This window comes from Lampetra fluviatilis, unplaced genomic scaffold (assembly GCF_964198595.1).
Source record: "Lampetra fluviatilis unplaced genomic scaffold, kcLamFluv1.1 SCAFFOLD_1259, whole genome shotgun sequence".
Lineage (NCBI taxonomy): Eukaryota > Metazoa > Chordata > Hyperoartia > Petromyzontiformes > Petromyzontidae > Lampetra > Lampetra fluviatilis.
The window spans coordinates 2501-23778 of record NW_027620636.1 but is presented as its reverse complement, the minus strand read 5'-3'; the positions used below and the strand labels follow the sequence as shown (position 1 = coordinate 23778).

Sequence of the window (21278 nt, the reverse complement as noted above, 5' to 3'; positions counted from 1 at the left end):
ACATCACCTAGCCACCGTATAATAATCCCCCGCTCACCCCCACCCCCTCCTCCCCCCACCCCCCTCCCCCCCCCCTCCCCACAGGCCGAGCCTCCGAGTCTCTACGAGGAGGTGGACGACTCTGGTCGTCACGGCGACCAGGACCACGCGTACGAGGAGGTCCGTTACCGTGGTAACGAGCCGCAGCAGCAGCCCGGTCGCCATGGAGACGATGATGACGCGGCCGCCCCCGCCGCGGAGCCCGAATACGAGGAGGCCCGTTACCCTGACGACGAACAGCAGCAGCAGCCGGTTACCGTGGAAACGAGCAGCAGCAGCCCGGTTACCATGGAGATGAGGAGCAGCAGCAGCAGCAAGGTGAGGGGGGGTTGGGTGGGTGAGTGGGTGGGTGGGTGAGTGAGTGAGTGGGTGGGTGGGTGGGTGAGTGAGTGGGTGGGTGAGTGGGTGGGTGGGTGAGTGAGTGGGTGGGTGAGTGAGTGGGTGGGTGAGTGAGTGGGTGGGTGAGTGAGTGGGTGGGGGGTGAGTGAGTGGGTGGGTGGGTGGGTGAGTTAGTGGGTGGGTGGGTGAGTGAGTGGGTGGGTGGGTGGGTGAGTGGGGCGGGCGGGGTGAGTGGGCGGGCGGGTGAGTGGGCGGGCGGGTGAGTGGGCGGGCGGCGAGTGGGCGGGCGGGCGAGTGGGCGGGCGGGCGAGTGGGCGGGCGGGCGAGTGGGCGGGCGGGCGAGTGGGCGGGCGGGCGAGGGGAGTGGGCGGGTGGTGGTGGGTGGGTGGGTGGGTGAGTGGGTGGGTGGGTGATGGTGGTGGGTGGTGGGTGATGTGGGTGGGTGGGTGGGTGAATGAGTGGGTGGGTGGGTGGGTGAGTGAGTGGGTGGGTGGGTGAGTGTGAGTGGGTGGGTGGGTGGGTGGTGGTGGTGTGGGTGGGTGGAGTGAGGTGAGTGGGCGTGGGTGGGTGGGTGTGGCGGGCGAGTGGGTGGGTGGCGTGGGTGGTGGGTGGGTGGGTGAGTGAGTGGGGTGGGTGGGTGAGAGTGGGTGGGTGGGTGGGTGAGAGTGGGTGGTGTGGATGGGTGGGTGGGTGGAGTGAGTGGGTGGGTGGGTGAGTGTGGGTGGGTGGTGAGTGATGAGTGGGTGGGTGGGTGGGTGAGTGAGTGTGGGTGGGTGGGTGAGGTGGGTGTGGGTGGGTGAGCGGTGAGTGACGTGGTTGATTAGTGGGTGGGTGACGTGAGTAGGGTGAGGTGGGTGGTGAGTGGGTGGGTGACGGTGGAGGGTGGACGTGGTGACTGTGAGCGAGTGGAGCTGAGTGAGGGTGGAGTGCGTGGGTGAGCGTGGAGTGGGTGAGCGAGTGAGGTGGTGACTGAGTGAGGGGTGCAGTGAGTGGTCAGTGGAGCTCGTGGCCTACTGGAGGCTTCAGCTGGTCTGTCGAGAGAGAGAGAGATTCAAACAGATCTGTAGATGTTCATGATTCCACTTCCTTACCAAGCAAATTCTCACCGACTCTGGTGACTCGCTTTGTAAGAGGGTTCCTGCCAGTAGGAGAGGCGGCGATCGCTCTGCACAGTGATGGGGTAGGGGTAGGGGTGGAGGTGGTGCTGTGATTGGTCGTAGATTCTCGGTTTCGGTGTTGCAGGGGTCACTGCAGTTGCCCTCTACGACTATCAAGCGGGTGAGACACCCTGCTCATCCATCTACTCACCCACTCACTCACCCACCAACTCACCCACTCGCCCACTCAGTCACCCACCCACTCGCCCACCTGCTCACCCACCCACTCACTCATCTATCCACTCACCCACCCACTCACCCATCCACTCACTCCTCCATCCACTCACTCACCCACTCACTCACCCACTCACTCACCCATCCACTCACCCATCCACTCACTCACCCATCCACTCACCCATCCACTCACTCACCCATCCACTCACCCATCCACTCACCCACCCACTCACTCACCCACTCACTGACTCACTCACTCACCCATCCACTTACTCACCCATCCACTCACTCCTCCATCCACTCACCCATCCACTCACCCACTCATCCACCCCACTCACTGACTCACCCACTCACTCACTCAACCACCCACCACCCACTCACCCATCCACTCACTCCTCCATCCACCACACCTCCATCCACTCACCCACCACCACTCACCCAATCACCCATCCACTCACCCACCCACTCCCCACCCAATCACCCACTCATCCCACCCACATCACCCACCACTCACTCACCACCCACTCACCCATCCACTCACCCACCCACCACCCACTCACCCACCACCCACCCACCACCCACCCATCACCCACCCACTCACCCACCAATCACCCACCCACTCACCCAATCACCCACCCACTCACCCAATCACCCACCCACTCACCCACCCACCACTCACCACACACCCACTCACCCACTCACCTCAAACTATCCACCACCCACTCACCCACTCACCCACTCACTCTCAAACTATCCACCCACCCACTCATCACCACCCACCCACCCACCTCACCCCCACCACCCACCCACCACCACCCACCACTCACCCACTCATCCACTCATCCACTCACCCACTCACCCACTCATCCACACACCCACCCACTCACCCACTCATCCACTCACTCATCCACTCACCCACTCATCCACTCACCACCACTCACCACTCATCCACCACCCATCACCCACTCACCCACTCACCCCACACACTCCACCCACACACCACCACACCACACCACCACCCACACCACCACCACTCACCCACCACCCACCATCCACTCACCACTCACCACCACCACCCACTCACCCACACACCACTCACCCACTCACCACCACCCACTCACCACCACCACTCACCCACCCACCCACCATCCACTCACCCACTCACTCATCCACCACACCCACACCACCCACCACCACCCCACCACACCATCCACTCACCCACCACCACCACACCACCACTCACCCACTCACCACCACCCACCATCCACCACCACTCATCCACTCATCCACTCATCCACTCATCCACTCATCCACTCACCCACCCACTCATCCACTCACTCATCCACTCATCCACTCATCCACTCACCCACTCATCCACTCACCCACCCACCCACTCATCCACTCACCACTCACTCATCCACTCACCCACCCACTCATCCACTCACACACCCACTCATCCACTCACCCACCCACCCACTCACCACTCATCCACTCATCCACTCACCCACCACACACCCATCACCCACTCACCCACTCATCCACTCACCCACCCACCCACTCATCCACTCATCCACTCACCCACTCATCCACTCACTCACCCACTCATCCACTCACCCACCCACCCACCATCCACTCATCCACTCACCCATCACCCACTCACCCACTCACCACCACCATCCACTCATCCACTCATCCACTCACCACCACCACTCACCACTCACCCACTCATCCACTCACCCACCCACCCACTCATCCACTCATCCACTCACCCACTCATCCACTCACTCACCCACTCATCCACTCACACCACTCACCCACTCATCCACTCACTCATCCACTCATCCACTCACCCATCACCCACTCACCCACTCATCCACTCATCCACTCACCCATCACCCACTCATCCACTCATCCACTCACCCACTCACTCACCCACTCACCACTCACTCATCCACTCATCCACTCACCCATTCACCCACTCACTCATCCACCCACCCACCCACTCACCCACTCATCCACCCACCCACCCACTCACCCACTCATCCACCCACCCACCCCACACATCCACTCATCCACTCACCCACTCACTCACCCACTCATCCACTCACTCATCCACTCATCCACTCACCCACTCACTCACCCACTCATCCACCCACCCACCCACTCATCCACTCATCCACTCACTCATCCACTCATCCACTCACCCATTCACCCACTCACCCACTCATCCACTCACCCACTCACCCACTCATCCACTCATCCACTCATCCACTCATCCACTCACCCACTCATCCACTCATCCATCACCCACTCACCCACTCATCCACTCACCCACCCACCCACTCATCCACTCATCCACTCATCCACTCACCCATTCACCCACTCACCCACTCATCCACTCACCCACCCCACCCACTCACCCACTCATCCACTCACTCACCCACTCATCCACTCACCCACCCACCCACTCATCCACTCATCCACTCACCCATTCACCCACTCACCCACTCATCCACTCACCCACCCACCCACTCATCCACTCATCCACTCACCCACTCACTCACCCACTCATCCACTCACTCATCCACTCATCCACTCATCCACTCACTCACTCACTCATCCACTCATCCACTCACCCATTCACCCACTCATCCACCCACCCACCCACTCATCCACTCATCCACTCACCCACTCACTCACCCACTCATCCACTCACTCATCCACTCACTCACCCATTCACCCACTCATCCACTCATCCACTCATCCACTCATCCACTCACCCATTCACCCACTCATCCACTCACCCACTCACTCACCCACTCATCCACTCACTCATCCACTCACCCACTCATCCACTCACTCATCCACTCACCCACTCATCCACTCACTCATCCACTCACCCACTCATCCACTCACTCATCCACTCACCCACTCATCCACTCACTCATCCACTCATCCACTCATCCACTCACTCATCCACTCACCCACTCACTCACCCACTCATCCACTCACTCATCCACTCACCCACTCATCCACTCACTCATCCACTCACCCACTCATCCACTCACTCATCCACTCACCCACTCATCCACTCACTCATCCACTCACCCACTCATCCACTCACTCATCCACTCACCCACTCATCCACTCACTCATCCACTCATCCACTCATCCACTCACTCATCCACTCACCCACCCACTCATCCACTCACTCATCCACTCATCCACTCATCCACTCACTCATCCACTCATCCACTCATCCACTCACCCACCCACTCATCCACTCACTCATCCACTCATCCACTCATCCACTCACCCATTCACCCACCCACCCACTCATCCACTCATCCACTCATCCACCCATTCACCCACTCATCCACTCATCCACTCATCCACTCATCCACTCACCCATTCACCCACTCACCCACTCATCCACTCACCCACCCACCCACTCATCCACTCATCCACTCACCCACTCATCCACTCACTCACCCACTCATCCACTCACCCACTCACCCACTCATCCACTCACTCATCCACTCATCCACTCACCCATTCACCCACTCACCCACTCATCCACTCATCCACTCACCCATTCACCCACTCACTCATCCACTCACTCATCCACTCATCCACTCACCCATCCACTCACCCACTCATCCACCCACCCACCCACTCACCCACTCATCCACCCACCCACCCACTCATCCACTCATCCACTCACCCACTCACTCACCCACTCATCCACTCACTCATCCACTCATCCACTCATCCACTCACTCATCCACTCACCCACTCATCCACTCACTCATCCACTCACCCACTCATCCACTCACTCATCCACTCATCCACTCATCCACTCACTCATCCACTCACCCACTCACTCACCCACTCATCCACTCACTCATCCACTCACCCACTCATCCACTCACTCATCCACTCACCCACTCATCCACTCACTCATCCACTCACCCACTCATCCACTCACTCATCCACTCATCCACTCATCCACTCACTCATCCACTCACCCACCCACTCATCCACTCACTCATCCACTCATCCACTCATCCACTCACTCATCCACTCATCCACTCATCCACTCACCCACCCACTCATCCACTCACTCATCCACTCATCCACTCATCCACTCACCCATTCACCCACCCACCCACTCATCCACTCATCCACTCATCCACCCATTCACCCACTCATCCACTCATCCACTCATCCACTCATCCACTCATCCACTCATCCACTCACCCACCCACCCACTCATCCACTCATCCACTCACCCACTCATCCACTCACTCACCCACTCATCCACTCACCCACTCACCCACTCATCCACTCACTCATCCACTCATCCACTCACCCATTCACCCACTCACCCACTCATCCACTCATCCACTCACCCATTCACCCACTCACTCATCCACTCACTCATCCACTCATCCACTCACCCATCCACTCACCCACTCATCCACCCACCCACCCACTCACCCACTCATCCACCCACCCACCCACTCATCCACTCATCCACTCACCCACTCACTCACCCACTCATCCACTCACTCATCCACTCATCCACTCACTCATCCACTCACTCACCCATTCACCCACTCATCCACTCATCCACTCATCCACTCATCCACTCATCCACTCACCCACTCATCCACTCACTCATCCACTCACCCACTCATCCACTCATCCACTCACTCATCCACTCACCCACTCATCCACTCACCCACTCATCCACTCACTCACTCATCCACTCACTCATCCACTCACCCACTCATCCACTCATCCACTCACTCATCCACTCACCCACTCATCCACTCACCCACTCATCCACTCACTCACTCATCCACTCACCCACTCATCCACTCACTCATCCACTCACCCACTCATCCACTCATCCACTCACTCATCCACTCACCCACTCATCCACTCACCCACTCATCCACTCACTCACTCATCCACTCACTCATCCACTCACCCACTCATCCACTCACCCACTCATCCACTCACCCACTCACCCACTCACTCACCCACTCATCCACTCACTCACTCATCCACTCACTCATCCACTCACCCACTCATCCACTCACTCACCCACTCACCCACTCATCCACTCATCCACTCATCCGCCCACCCACCCACCCACCCGCTCACCGGCTGTGTGTGTGCGCATCCTTGTGTGTATGCGTGTGTACGTGCGTGCGTGTATGTGCGTGCGCGTGCGTGTATGTGCGTGCGCGTGCGTGTGCGTACGTGCGTGTGCGTGCGTGCGTGTGTGCGTGTGCGTGCGTGCGTGTGTGTGTGCGTGTGCGTGCGTGTATGTGTGTGTGCGTGGATGTGTGCGCGCGTGCGTGTATGTGTGTGAGCGTGTGTATGTGTGCACGTGTGTGTGTGTGTGTGTGCGTGCGTGTGTGTGCGTGCGCGTGTGTGCGTGCGTGTGTGCGTGCGTGTGTGTGCGTGCGTGTGCGTGCGTGTGCGTGCGTCTGCGTGTGTGCGTGCGTGTGTGTGTGTTTGTGTGCGTGCGTGTGCGTGTGTGCGTGCGTGTGCGTGCGTGCGTCTGCGTGTGTGCGTGTGCGAGCGTGCGTGTGTATGTGTCTGCGTGTGTGTGTGCGTGTACGTGCGTGCGTGTGTGCGTGCGCGTGCGTGTGTGTGCGTGTGCGTAGCGGGTGACGATGAGATCTCGTTTGACCCGGGCGAAGCGATCACCGACATCGAGATGGTGGACGAGGGCTGGTGGAGGGGCTCCTGCCGCGGCCTGCACGGACTCTTCCCCGCAAACTACGTGGAGCTGCAGTAGCTCACAGTGATGATGGTGACGATGGTGACGATGATGGTGACGATGGTGACGATGATGGTGACGATGACGATGATGGTGACGATGATGGTGACGATGATGGTGACGATGATAACGATGATGGTGACGATGACGATGATGGTGACGATGATGGTGACGATGATGGTGACGATGATGGTGACGATGATGACGGACGGTGACGATGGTGACGATGGTGACGATGATGGTGACGATGGTGACGATGATGGTGACGATGACGATGATGGTGACGATGATGGTGACGATGATGGTGACGATGGTGACGATGATGGTGACGATGATGGTGACGATGATGGTGACGATGATGACGGACGGTGACGATGGTGACGATGATGGTGACGATGGTGACGATGATGGTGACGATGATGGTGACGATGATGGTGACGATGGTGACGATGATGGTGACGATGACGATGATGGTGACGATGATGGTGACGATGATGGTGACGATGATGACGGACGGTGACGATGGTGACGATGATGACGATGATGGTGACGATGGTGATGGTGACGAAGGTAACGATGGTGATGACGATGATGGACGGTGACAAATGATTGCAACCTCGTGACGCACCTCGTGACTTACAAAACACTCATTCCATTTAGCAGTCAACGTGTAAAACATAAACACTACCCCTGTCTGTGTGTCTCTGTCTCTGTGTGTCTCTGTGTCTGTGTGTGTGAGTCTCTGTGTGTGTCTTTGTGTGTGTGTCTCTGTGTGTCTCTGTGTGTGTCTCTGTGTGTCTCTGTGTGTGTGTCACTGTGTGTGTCTCTGTGTGTGTCTCTGTGTGTCACTGTGTGTCTCTGTGTGTGTCTCTGTGTGTCTCTGTGTGTGTGTCACTGTGTGTGTCTCTGTGTGTGTCACTGTGTGTGTGTCTCTTGTCTGTGTCACTGTGTGTGTCTCTCTGTCTGTGTCTTTGTCTATGTGTGTCTCTGTCTGTGTCTGTGTGTGTCACTATGTGTGTGTCTCTGTCTGTGTTACTGTGTGTGTGTGTCTCTGTGTGTCTCTGTGTCTGTCTCTGTGTGTGTCACTGTGTGTGTCTCTGTGTGTGTCTCTGTCTGTGTTACTCTGTGTGTGTCTCTGTCTGTGTCACTGTGTCTCTGTCTGTGTCACTGTGTCTGTGTCTCTGTCTGTGTCACTGTCTGTGTGTGTCACTGTCTGTCTCTGTCTGTGTGTGTGTGTCACTGTCTCTAACACTACCCCTGTCTGTGTCACTTTGTGTGTCTCTGTGTGTGTCACTGTGTCACTGTGTGTGTCCCTGTGTTTGTGTCTCTGTGAGTGTGTCTGTGTCTCTGTGTCACTGTCTGTGTCTCTGCTTTCATAGGTGCTCGCTAACAGCACTTGCCCCAACAGTCTGTTAAAGGCTATACGGGAGTTCTTTGTTCTTTGCTTTGTCTCTGTCTGTGTCTCTGTCTGTGTCACTGTGTCTGTGTCTCTGTGTGTGTCTGTGTCTCTGTCTGTGTCACTGTGTCTGTGTCTCTGTGTGTGTCTGTGTTCTCTGTGTGTGTCTTTGTGTGTGTCTCTGTCTGTGTCACTGTGTCTGTGTCACTACCCCTGCCACTGTCACTACCCCGGTTTGGTGGTTAATAGGGTTTGGTGGTTAATAGGGTTTTTGTGGTTAATAGGGTTTGGTGGTTAATAGGGTGCGGGCGTTAATAGACCTTTGGCGGTTGATAGGGTTGTGGGGCTAAACATGATTTTGCGGTTAATAGGGTCTTTTGGTTAATAGGGTATTTTGGTTATTTTTGCATTCCAACTCATTGCCCACAGATGTCTGTGGTGCTGATGACGATGCTGATGATGATGATGGCGATAATGCTGATGATGCTTATGACGATGCCCACGATGATGCTGATGATGATGGCGATGATGCCGATGATGCTGATGACGATGCCGATGATGCTGATGATGATGGCGATGATGATGCCGATGATGCTGATGATGATGATGCCGATGATGCTGATGCTTATGATGTAATTCATCATGACTATGTTCATGTGTATTATTATGATGATGATGTTGATTGTGATGTTAATGACGGCGGTGTATTTTTTAAGCAAAGAATTATATCCACACATTTCCACTCCGAAATTTGCCGGGTTCACTACGCCGTGTCACTGGGTGGGTGGGGTTCACGATGGCCGTGTCACTGGGTGGGTGGGGTTCACGATGGCCGTGTGGGTGGGTGGGGGTCACGATGGCCGTGTGGGTGGGTGGGGGTCACGATGGCCGTGTGGGTGGGTGGGGTTCACGATGGCCGTGTGGGTGGGTGGGGTTCACGATGGCCGTGTGGGTGAGTGGGGTTCACGATGGCCGTGTGGGTGGGTGGGGTTCACGGTGGCCGTGTGGGTGGGTGGGGTTCACGATGGCCGTGTGGGTGGGTGGGGTTCACGATGGCCGTGTGGGTGGGTGGGGTTCACGGTGGCCGTGTGGGTGGGTGGGGTTCACGATGGCCGTGTGGGTGGGTGGGGTTCACGACGGCCGTGTGGGTGGGTGGGGTTCACGACGGCCGTGTGGGTGGGTGGGGTTCACGACGGCCGTGTGGGTGGGTGGGGTTCACGACGGCCGTGTGGGTGGGTGGGGTTCACGACGGCCGTGTGGGTGGGTGGGGTTCACGACGGCCGTGTGGGTGGGTGGGGTTCACGGTGGCCGTGTGGGTGGGTGGGGTTCACGATGGCCGTGTGGGTGGGTGGGGTTCACGACGGCCGAGTGAGTGGGTGGGGTTCACGATGGCCGTGTGGGTGGGTGGGGTTCACGATGGCCGTGTGGGTGGGTGGGGTTCACGATGGCCGTGTGGGTGGGTGGGGTTCACGGTGGCCGTGTGGGTGGGTGGGGTTCACGGTGGCCGTGTGGGTGGTTGGGGTTCACGATGGCCGTGTGGGTGGTTGGGGTTCACGGTGGCCGTGTGGGTGGTTGGGGTTCACGATGGCCGTGTGGGTGGGTGGGGTTCACGATGGCCGTGTGGGTGGTTGGGGTTCACGGTGGCCGTGTGGGTGGGTGGGGTTCACGATGGCCGTGTCACTGGGTGGGGTTCACGGTGGCCGTGTGGGTGGGGTTCACGGCGGCCGTGTGGGTGGGTGGGGTTCACGGTGGCCGTGTGGGTGGGTGGGGTTCACGATGGCCGTGTGGGTGGTTGGGGTTCACGGTGGCCGTGTGGGTGGGTGGGGTTCACGACGGCCGTGTGGGTGGGTGGGGTTCACGATGGCCATGTGGGTGGGTGGGGTTCACGATGGCCATTTCCCTGAGTTCACAGCAGAGGTCGCAAACGGGTTTTGATTCCATACCCGTACCCGGCCGCACCAGGGTCGCAAACTCTCCCACTCACCCACCCACCCACCAATTCAGCTACTCACTCACCCACCCACTCACCCACTCACCCACTCCCCCACCCACCCACTCACCCACCCACTCACCCGCTCACTCACTCACCCACTCACGAACTCACTCACCCACCCACTCACTCACCCACCCACGAACTCACTCACTCACCCACTCACCCACCCACGCACCCACTTACCCACCAACCAGAGGTCGCAAACGGGTTTTGATTCCTTACCCGTACCCGGCCGCACTAGGGTCGCAAACTCTCCCACTCACCCACCCACCCACCAATTCAGCTACTCACTCACCCATCCACTCACCCGCTCACTCACTCACCCACTCACGAACTCACTCACCCACTCACCCACCCACGAACTCACTCACTCACCCACTCACCCACCCACGCACCCACTTACTCACCCACCAACCAGAGGGCACAAATGGGTTTTGATTCCTTACCCGTACCCGGCCGCACCAGGGTCGCAAACGGCTACCCGTGCCAGGTTCACAGTTGCCACACTTTCAAGTTCATAGTGTCAAGTTCACAGTGACCATCTCAGACTCGGTGACCATCTCAGACTCACAGTGACCATCTCAGACTCACAGTGGCAATCTCAAATTCACAGTGACCATCTCAGACTCACAGTGGCAATCTCAAATTTACAGTGGCCATCTCAAATTCACAGTGACCATCTCAGACTCACAGTGGCAATCTCAAATTCACAGTGACCATCTCAAGCCCACGATGGTAATCTCAAGTTCACAGTGACCAGAGTGTCAAATTCACACTGACCATCTCAAACCAACGATGTTAATCTCAAGATCACAGTGACCAGAGTGTCAAATTCACAGTGACCATCTCAAGCCCACGATGGTTAATCTCAAGATCACAGTGACCAGAGTGTCAAATTCACAGTGGCCATCTCAACCCCGCGATGGTTAATCTCAAGTTCACAGTGACCGGAGTGTCAAATTCACAGTGGCCATCTCAAGCCCACGATGGTTAATCTCAAGTTCACAGTGACCAGAGTGTCAAATTCACAGTGGCCATCTCAAGCCCACGATGGTTAATCTCAAGTTCACAGTGACCAGAATGTCAAATTCACAGTGGCCATCTCAACCCCGCGATGGTTAATCTCAAGTTCACAGTGACCAGAGTGTCAAATTCACAGTGGCCATCTCAAGCCCACGATGGTTAATCTCAAGTTCACAGTGACCAGAGTGTCAAATTCACAGTGGCCATCTCAAACCCACCATGCTAATCTCAAGTTCACAGTGACCAGAGTGTCAAATTCACAGTGGCCATCTCGAACCCACGATGGTTAATCTCAAGTTCACAGTGACCAGAGTGTCAAATTGACAGTGACCATCTCAAACCCACGATGGTTAATCTCAAGTTCACAGTGACCAGAGTGTCAAATTCACAGTGGCCATCTCAAACCCACGATGGTTAATCTCAAGTTCACAGTGACCAGAGTGTCAAATTCACAGTGGCCATCTCAAACCCACGATGGTTAATCTCAAGATCACAGTGACCAGAGTGTCAAATTCACAGTGGCCATCTCAAACCCACGATGGTTAATCTCAAGATCACAGTGACCAGAGTGTCAAATTCACAGTGACCATCTCAAACCCGCGATGGTTAATCTCAAGTTCACAGTGACCAGAGTGTCAAATTCACAGTGGCCATCTCGAACCCACGATGGTTAATCTCAAGTTCACAGTGACCAGAGTGTCAAATTCACAGTGACCATCTCAAACCCACGATGGTTAATCTCAAGTTCACAGTGACCAGAGTGTCAAATTCACAGTGGCCATCTCAAACCCACGATGGTGATCTCAAGATCACAGTGACCAGAGTGTCAAATTCACAGTGACCATCTCAAACCCGCGATGGTTAATCTCAAGTTCACAGTGACCAGAGTGTCAAATTCACAGTGGCCATCTCAAACCCACGATGTTAATCTCAAGATCACAGTGACCAGAGTGTCAAATTCACAGTGACCATCTCAAACCAACGATGTTAATCTCAAGATCACAGTGACCAGAGTGTCAAATTCACAGTGGCCATCTCAAACCCACGATGTTAATCTCAAGATCACAGTGACCAGAGTGTCAAATTCACAGTGGCCATCTCAACCCCGCGATGGTTAATCTCAAGTTCACAGTGACCAGAGTGTCAAATTCACAGTGGCCATCTCGAACCCACGATGGTTAATCTCAAGTTCACAGTGACCAGAGTGTCAAATTCACAGTGGCCATCTCAACCCCACGATGGTTAATCTCAAGTTCACAGTGACCAGAGTGTCAAATTCACAGTGGCCATCTCAAGCCCACGATGGTTAATCTCAAGATCACAGTGACCAGAGTGTCAAATTCACAGTGGCCATCTCAAACCCACGGTTTTAATCTCAAATTCACAATGGTCAGAGTGTCAAATTCACAGTGGCCATCTCAAACCCACGGTTTTAATCTCAAATTCACAATGGTCAGAGTGTCAAATTCACAGTGGCCATCTCAAACCCACAGTGGCAATCTCAAGTTCAAAATGGCCAGTGTGTCAAATTCACAATTGCCAAGCAGCGCGTCTCACCACTGTACGTGTTGCCCACTCTTGCCAGACACCGCCTCCTCCGCCCCGTACCGCGTCCCCCCAGACGCCGGTCAGACCGGTCTGGTGGGGTGGATGGGCGGGTGAGTGGATGGGCGAGTGAGGAGTTGCGTGATTGGGTGAGTGAATGGGTTGGGTGATGAGATGTGTGAATGTTTGGGTGGGTGGATGCTTGGGTTTGTTGATAGATGGGTGGGTTGGTTGGTGAGATCAGTGGATGGGTGGATGGGTGGATGAGGGGCCGGGTGGGTGAGTCGATGGGTGAATGTATCGATGGCTGGATGATTTGGTGGATGGGTGAGTGAGTTGGTGGATGGATGATTGGGTGGGTGAGTGGGTGGATGGGTGGATGGGTGGGTGAGTGGGTGGGTGGATGGGTGGGTGGGTGAGTGGGTGGATGGTTGGGTGAGTGGGTGGATGGGTGGGTGAGTTGGTGGATGGGTGGGTGGATGGGTGGGTGAGTGGGTGGATGGGTGGGTGAGTGGGTGGATGGGTGGGTGAGTGGGTGAATGGGTGGGTGAGTGGGTGGATGGGTGGGTGGATGGGTGGGTGAGTGGGTGGATGGGTGGGTAAGTGGGTGAATGGGTGGGTGAGTGGGTGGATGGGTGGGTGAGTGGGTGGATGGGTGGGTGAGTGGGTGAGTGGGTGGGTGGATGGGTGGGTGAGTGGGTAGATGGGTGGGTGAGTGGGTGGATGGTGGGTGGGTGAGTGGGTGGATGGGTGGATGGGTGGGTGAGTGGGTGAGTGGGTGGATGGGTGGGTGAGTGGGTGGATGGGTGGGGGAGTGGGTGGGTGGATGGGTGGGTGGGTGGGTGAGTGGGTGGATGGTTGGGTGAGTGGGTGGATGGGTGGGTGAGTTGGTGGATGGGTGGGTGGATGGGTGGGTGGGTGGGTGGATGGGTGGGTGGGTGGGTGAGTGGGTGGATGGGTGGGTGGGTGAGTGGGTGGATGGGTGGGTGGGTGAGTGGGTGGATGGGTGGGTGGGTGAGTGGGTGGATGGGTGGGTGGGTGAGTGGGTGGATGGGTGGGTGGGTGAGTGGGTGGATGGGTGGGTGAGTGGGTGGATGGGTGGGTGAGTGGGTGGATGGGTGGATGGGTGGGTGAGTGGGTGGATGGGTGGGTGAGTGGGTGGATGGGTGGGTGAGTGGGTGGATGGGTGGGTGAGTGGGTGGATGGGTGGGTGAGTGGGTGGATGGGTGGGTGAGTGGGTGGATGGGTGGGCGAGTGGGTGGATGGGTGGGTGAGTGGGTGGATGGTTGGGTGAGTGGATGGGTGAGTGAATGGGTGGGTTATTAGATGCGTGAATGTTTGGGTGGATGGATGGTTGGGTGAGTGGTTGGGTGGGTGGGCGAGTCGATGGGTGAATGAATGGGTGGGTGGGTGGGTGATTGGGTGGATGGGTGAGTGAGTTGGTGGATGAAGGATTGAGTGGGTGCATTGGTGGGTGAGTGGGAGGATGGGTGAGTGGGTGGGTGGGTGAGTGAGGAGTTGGGTGAGTGGATGGATGGGTGGCTGGATTATTGGGTGGGTGGGCGAGTGAGTGAGTTGGTGGATAGATGATTGGGTGAGTGAATGGGTAGGTGAGTGAGTGAGTGGGTGGGTGGATGGGTGAGTGGGTGGGTGATTGGGTGGACATGTGTGTGGGTGAATGAGTAGATAGGTGGATGGGTGAGTGAGTGAGAGAATGTTTGAGTGAGTGGACGGGTGAGTGAGTGAGTGCGTTGAACTTCTTTTGCACCGTACGTAGCCAACCGCGCTAATCGGAGGTGCGCGGATGGGTGAGTGAGTGGGTGGATGGGTGCTGCTTGAGGAGGGCCATTACCCGAAACGTCGGCTACAGCCTGTTTTTTATTTTGTAATTTCTAAGGCCACACGCACGGAATGTGTTAAGCAATTTCGATTTAAAGCTTTCGTGACTGCAGGGATTCATCTTCTTGGTTCTTTCGGTAAAGTCACGTAGAGTGGAAATAATAAAATAATAATAATAAAATACAATTCTCACAAAGGGAAATAATAAAATAATAAAAATAAAACATGATAAAATACAATTCTCACAAAGGGAAATAATAAAATAATAAAAAATAAGACATGATAAAATACAATTCTCACAAAGGGAAATAATAAAATAATAAAAATAAACATGATACAATACAATTCCCACAAAGGGAAATCATAAAATAATAATAAAACATGATAAAATACAATTCTCACAAAGGGAAATAATAAAATAATAAAAAATAAGACATGATAAAATACAATTCTCACAAAGGGAAATCATAAAATAATAAAAATAAACATGATACAATACAATTCTCACAAAGGGAAATCATAAACTAATAAAAATAAAACATGATAAAATACAATTCTCACAAAGGGAAAACATAAAATAATAAAAATAAAACATGATAAAATACAATTCTCACAAAGGGAAAACATAAAATAATTAAAATAAAACATGATAAAATACAATTCTCACAAAGGGAAAACATAAAATAATAAAAATAAAACATGATAAAATACAATTCTCACAAAGGGAAAACATAAAATAATTAAAATAAAACATGATAAAATACAATTCTCACAAAGGGAAAACATAAAATAATTAAAATAAAACATGATAAAATACAATTCTCACAAAGGGAAATAATAAAATAAAAATTAAACATAATAAAATAATTCTCACGACGTTTCGGCCACAACGCAAATTTTATTGTTTTTTTATTATTATTTGTGACTTTACCGAAAGAACCAAGAAGGTGTTAAGCAATGTTTTATATCTGGATCAGTCTTCCACTCCCCCCCCCCCCTCCTCTTAAACCCACACTTGGTCTCGTCCACCTACAGCCTCACTTACGAACTCCACCCCCCTACCCCCCCTCCTCTTAACCTCCACTTGGTTTCGTCCACCAGGTAAAGTCTCAACTCCCCCCTCCTCTTAACTCCCCACTTGGTCTCGCCCACCAGGTGAGATTCAACCCCCCCCCCCTCTTAACCCTCCACTTGGACTCGTCCACCAGGTGAGTCTCAACCCCCCCTCCTCTTAACCCTCCACTTGGACTCGCCCACCAGGTGAGTCTCAACCCCCCCTCCTCTTAACCCTCCACTTGGACTCGCCCACCAGGTGAGATTCAACCCCCCCCCCCCCTCTTAACCCTCCACTTGGACTCGCCCACCAGGTGAGATTCAACCCCCCCTCCTCTTAACCTCCACTTGGACTCGCCCACCAGGTGAGATTCAACCCCCCCCCCCCTCTTAACCCTCCACTTGGACTCGTCCACCAGGTGAGTCTCAACCCCCCCTCCTCTTAACCCTCCACTTGGACTCGCCCACCAGGTGAGATTCAACCCCCCCTCCTCTTAACCCTCCACTTGGACTCGCCCACCAGGTGATATTCTATCCCCCCTCCTCTTAACTCCCCACTTGGACTCGCCCACCAGGTGAGATTCAACCCCCCCCCCCCCCTCTTAACCCTCCACTTGGACTCGTCCACCAGGTGAGTCTCAACCCCCCCTCCTCTTAACCCTCCACTTGGTCTCTCCCACCAGGTGAGATTCAACCCCCCCTCCTCTTAACCCTCCACTTGGTCTCTCCCACCAGGTGAGTCTCAACCCCCCCTCCTCTTAACCCTCCACTTGGACTCGCCCACCAGGTGAGATTCAACCCCCCCTCCTCTTAACCCTCCACTTGGTCTCGCCCACCAGGTGAGATTCAACCCCCCCCCCCCCCTCTTAACCCCGCACTTGGACTCGTCCACCAGGTGAGATTCAACCCCCCCCCCTCTTAACCCCGCACTTGGACTCGTCCACCAGGTGAGATTCAACCCCCCCTCCTCTTAACCCTCCACTTGGACTCGCCCACCAGGTGAGATTCAACCCCCCCTCCTCTTAACCCTCCACTTGGACTCGCCCACCAGGTGAGATTCTATCCCCCCTCCTCTTAACTCCCCACTTGGACTCGCCCACCAGGTGAGATTCAACCCCCCCCCCCTCTTAACCCTCCACTTGGACTCGTCCACCAGGTGAGTCTCAACCCCCCCTCCTCTTAACCCTCCACTTGGTCTCTCCCACCAGGTGAGATTCAACCCCCCCTCCTCTTAACCCTCCACTTGGTCTCTCCCACCAGGTGAGTCTCAACCCCCCCTCCTCTTAACCCTCCACTTGGTCTCGCCCACCAGGTGAGATTCAACCCCCCCCCCCTCTTAACCCCGCACTTGGACTCGTCCACCAGGTGAGATTCAACCCCCCCCTCCTCTTAACCCTCCACTTGGACTCGCCCACCAGGTGAGATTCAACCCCCCCCCCCTCTTAACCCCGCACTTGGACTCGTCCACCAGGTGAGATTCAAACCCCCTCCTCTTAACCCCGCACTTGGTCTCGCCCACCAGGTGAGATTCAACCCCCCCCCCCCTCTTAACCCCGCACTTGGACTCGTCCACCAGGTGAGATTCAACCCCCCCCCCTCTTAACCCCGCACTTGGACTCGCCCACCAGGTGAGATTCAACCCCCCCTCCTCTTAACCCTCCACTTGGACTCGCCCACCAGGTGAGATTCAACCCCCCCTCCTCTTAACCCTCCACTTGGACTCGCCCACCAGGTGAGATTCTATCCCCCCTCCTCTTAACTCCCCACTTGGACTCGCCCACCAGGTGAGATTCAACCCCCCCCCCTCTTAACCCTCCACTTGGACTCGTCCACCAGGTGAGTCTCAACCCCCCCTCCTCTTAACCCTCCACTTGGTCTCTCCCACCAGGTGAGATTCAACCCCCCCTCCTCTTAACCCTCCACTTGGTCTCTCCCACCAGGTGAGTCTCAACCCCCCCTCCTCTTAACCCTCCACTTGGTCTCGCCCACCAGGTGAGATTCAACCCCCCCCCCTCTTAACCCCGCACTTGGACTCGTCCACCAGGTGAGATTCAACCCCCCCTCCTCTTAACCCTCCACTTGGACTCGCCCACCAGGTGAGATTCAACCCCCCCCCCCTCTTAACCCCGCACTTGGTCTCGCCCACCAGGTGAGATTCAACCCCCCCTCCTCTTAACCCTCCACTTGGACTCGCCCACCAGGTGAGTCTCAACCTCCCCCCCTCTTAACCCCGCACTTGGACTCGTCCACCAGGTGAGATTCAACCCCCCCTCCTCTTAACCCCGCACTTGGACTCGTCCACCAGGTGAGATTCAACCCCCCCCCCCCCTCTTAACCCTCCACTTGGTTTCGCCCGCCAGGTGAGATTCAACCCCCCCCTCCTCTTAACCCTCCACTTGGTTTCGCCCGCCAGGTGAGTCTCACCTGCGCGAGGCGGCTTGCTTACAGTGCATTCCGAGGCGTTCCACTCCCAGGCCACGCAGCGAGACGTAGGTGATTGTGAATCGCGCTGAGATTGATTGTGAATCGCGCTGAGATTGATTGATTGTGACGCGCTGAGATTGTGACGTTATTGCAACGCTCCCTGATTGTAACGTGAATGTAACGCGAAGTGATCGTAGCGAAAGCTCTAGTAACGTGATGCGATTGTAACGTGGTGTGTTTGTAACGAACGCGGTGATTGTAACGAGGTGTGATTGCAACGTGTGAGTCAGTAAATGAGTGGGTGTGTGAGTCGGTGAGTGTGTGAGTCGGGGTGAGTGTGTGTGTGTGGGGGTGAGTGTGTGTGTGTGTGTGTGGGTGAGTGTGTGTGTGGGTGAGTGTGTGGGTGAGTCGGTGTGTGGGTGAGTGGGTGAGTGTGTGGGTGAGTCGGTGAGTGTGTGAGTCGGTGAGTGTGTGAGTCGGTGAGTGTGTGGGTGAGTGTGTGGGTGAGTGTGTGGGTGAGTCGGTGAGTGAGTGTGTGGGTGAGTCGGTGAAGTGTGTGGGTGAATTGGTGAGTGTGTGGGTGGGTGAGTGAGTGTGTGTGTGGGTGAGTGAGTGTATGTGTGGGTGAGTGAGTGTATGTGTGGGTGAGTGAGTGTATGTGTGTGTGGGTGAGTGAATGTATGTGTGTGTGGGTGAGTGAGTGTATGTGTGTGTGGGTGAGTGAGTGTATGTGTGTGTGGGTGAGTGAGTGAGTGAGTGTGTGTGTGGGTGAGTGAGTGTATGTGTGTGTGGGTGAGTGAGTGTATGTGTGTGTGGGTGAGTGAGTGTATGTGTGGGTGAGTCTGTGAGTGTATGTGCGTGTGGGTGAGTGAGTGTATGTGCGTGTGGGTGAGTGAGTGTATGTGTGTGTGGGTGAGTGAGTGTATGTGTGGGTGAGTGAGTGTATGTGTGTGTGGGTGAGTGAGTGTATGTGTGTGTGGGTGAGTGAGTGAGTGTATGTGTGTGTGGGTGAGTGAGTGTATGTGTGTGTGGGTGAGTGAGTGAGTGGGTGTATGTGTGGGTGGGTGAGTAGGTGGGTGTGTGTGTGGGTGAGTGAGTGTGTGGGTGAGTGTGTGGGTGAGTCGGTGAGTGAGTGTGTGGGTGAGTCGGTGAAGTGTGTGGGTGAGTGTGTGGGTGAGTCTGTGAGTGTGTGGGTGAGTGGGTGGGTGAGTGTGTGAGTGAGTCTGTGAGTGTGTGGGTGAGTGTGTGGGTGAGTCGGTGAGTGTGTGGGTGAGTCTGTGAGTGTGTGGGTGAGTCGGTGAGTGTGTGGGTGAGTCTGTGAGTGTGTGGGTGAGTCTGTGAGTGTGTGGGTGAGTCTGTGAGTGTGTGGGTGAGTGTGTGGGTGAGTCTGTGAGTGTGTGGGTGAGTGGGTGGGTGAGTGTGTGAGTGAGTCTGTGAGTGTGTGGGTGAGTGTGTGGGTGAGTCGGTGAGTGTGTGGGTGAGTCTGTGAGTGTGTGGGTGAGTCGGTGAGTGTGTGGGTGAGTCTGTGAGTGTGTGGGTGAGTCTGTGAGTGTGTGGGTGAGTCTGTGAGTGTGTGGGTGAGTGTGTGGGTGAGTCTGTGAGTGTGTGGGTGAGTGGGTGGGTGAGTGTGTGAGTGAGTCTGTGAGTGTGTGGGTGAGTGTGTGGGTGAGTCGGTGAGTGTGTGGGTGAGTCTGTGAGTGTGTGGGTGAGTCTGTGAGTGTGTGGGTGAGTCGGTGAGTGTGTGGGTGAGTCTGTGAGTGTGTGGGTGAGTCTGTGAGTGTGTGGGTGAGTCTGTGAGTGTGTGGGTGAGTCTGTGAGTGTGTGGGTGAGTGGGTGGGTGAGTGTGTGAGTGAGTCTGTGAGTGTGTGGGTGAGTGTGTGGGTGAGTCGGTGAGTGTGTGGGTGAGTCTGTGAGTGTGTGGGTGAGTCGGTGAGTGTGTGGGTGAGTCTGTGTGTGGGTGTGTGTGTAAGTCGGTGTGAGTGTGAATCTGCAGCGGGGAGCGTTAGGCGCTGCACAACGAACCTGGCGACCCGAGTTCGATTCCCGCTCACGACCAACACCGCTTTTAGCGACTACCTGGACCGGTTCTGGGCACCCCCTAGGTCCACTCGGCCTCAAATAACTACCTCGCCACTGGGGAGACAAAGGCGGCCGGGCGTGGTGCTCGCCACCCACCCCCTCGTGTGCCACAGTGGCCGGTAGCCTGCAGAGGTGCTGCTGCTACTCGCTAGGAACAGCACTTGCCCCTACAGCCTGTCAGGCTACACGGGGGAGCTTTGTCTGTGTGTGTGTGGCACAGCGCTTGCCCCTATCCTCCGTCACAGGCTACACGGGGCAGCTTTGTCTTTGTAAAAGCACTTGCCCCTACAGCCTACAACATGCTAGAGGCTACACGGGGGAGCTTTGTGTGTGTGTGGAACGGCACTTGCCCCTACAGCCTGCTAGAGGCTACACGGGGGAGCTTTGTCTGTGTGTGTGTGTGTGGAAGAGCACTTGCCC

At 55.5% G+C, this 21278-nt stretch overlaps 1 protein-coding gene across 1 annotated transcript; it reads left to right on the top strand.

Moving 5' to 3' along the window:
- Window positions 1–84: 84 nt before the first annotated feature.
- On the top strand, window positions 85–9652 carry LOC144954182 (uncharacterized; the record flags this gene model as incomplete). The annotated part of the gene is made up of 3 exons (XM_078884740.1): window positions 85–357; window positions 1621–1656; window positions 7391–9652. Coding segments are annotated over 3 exons (453 nt in total), but the record flags the coding sequence as incomplete, so codon positions are not given.
- Window positions 9653–21278: the final 11626 nt, after the last annotated feature.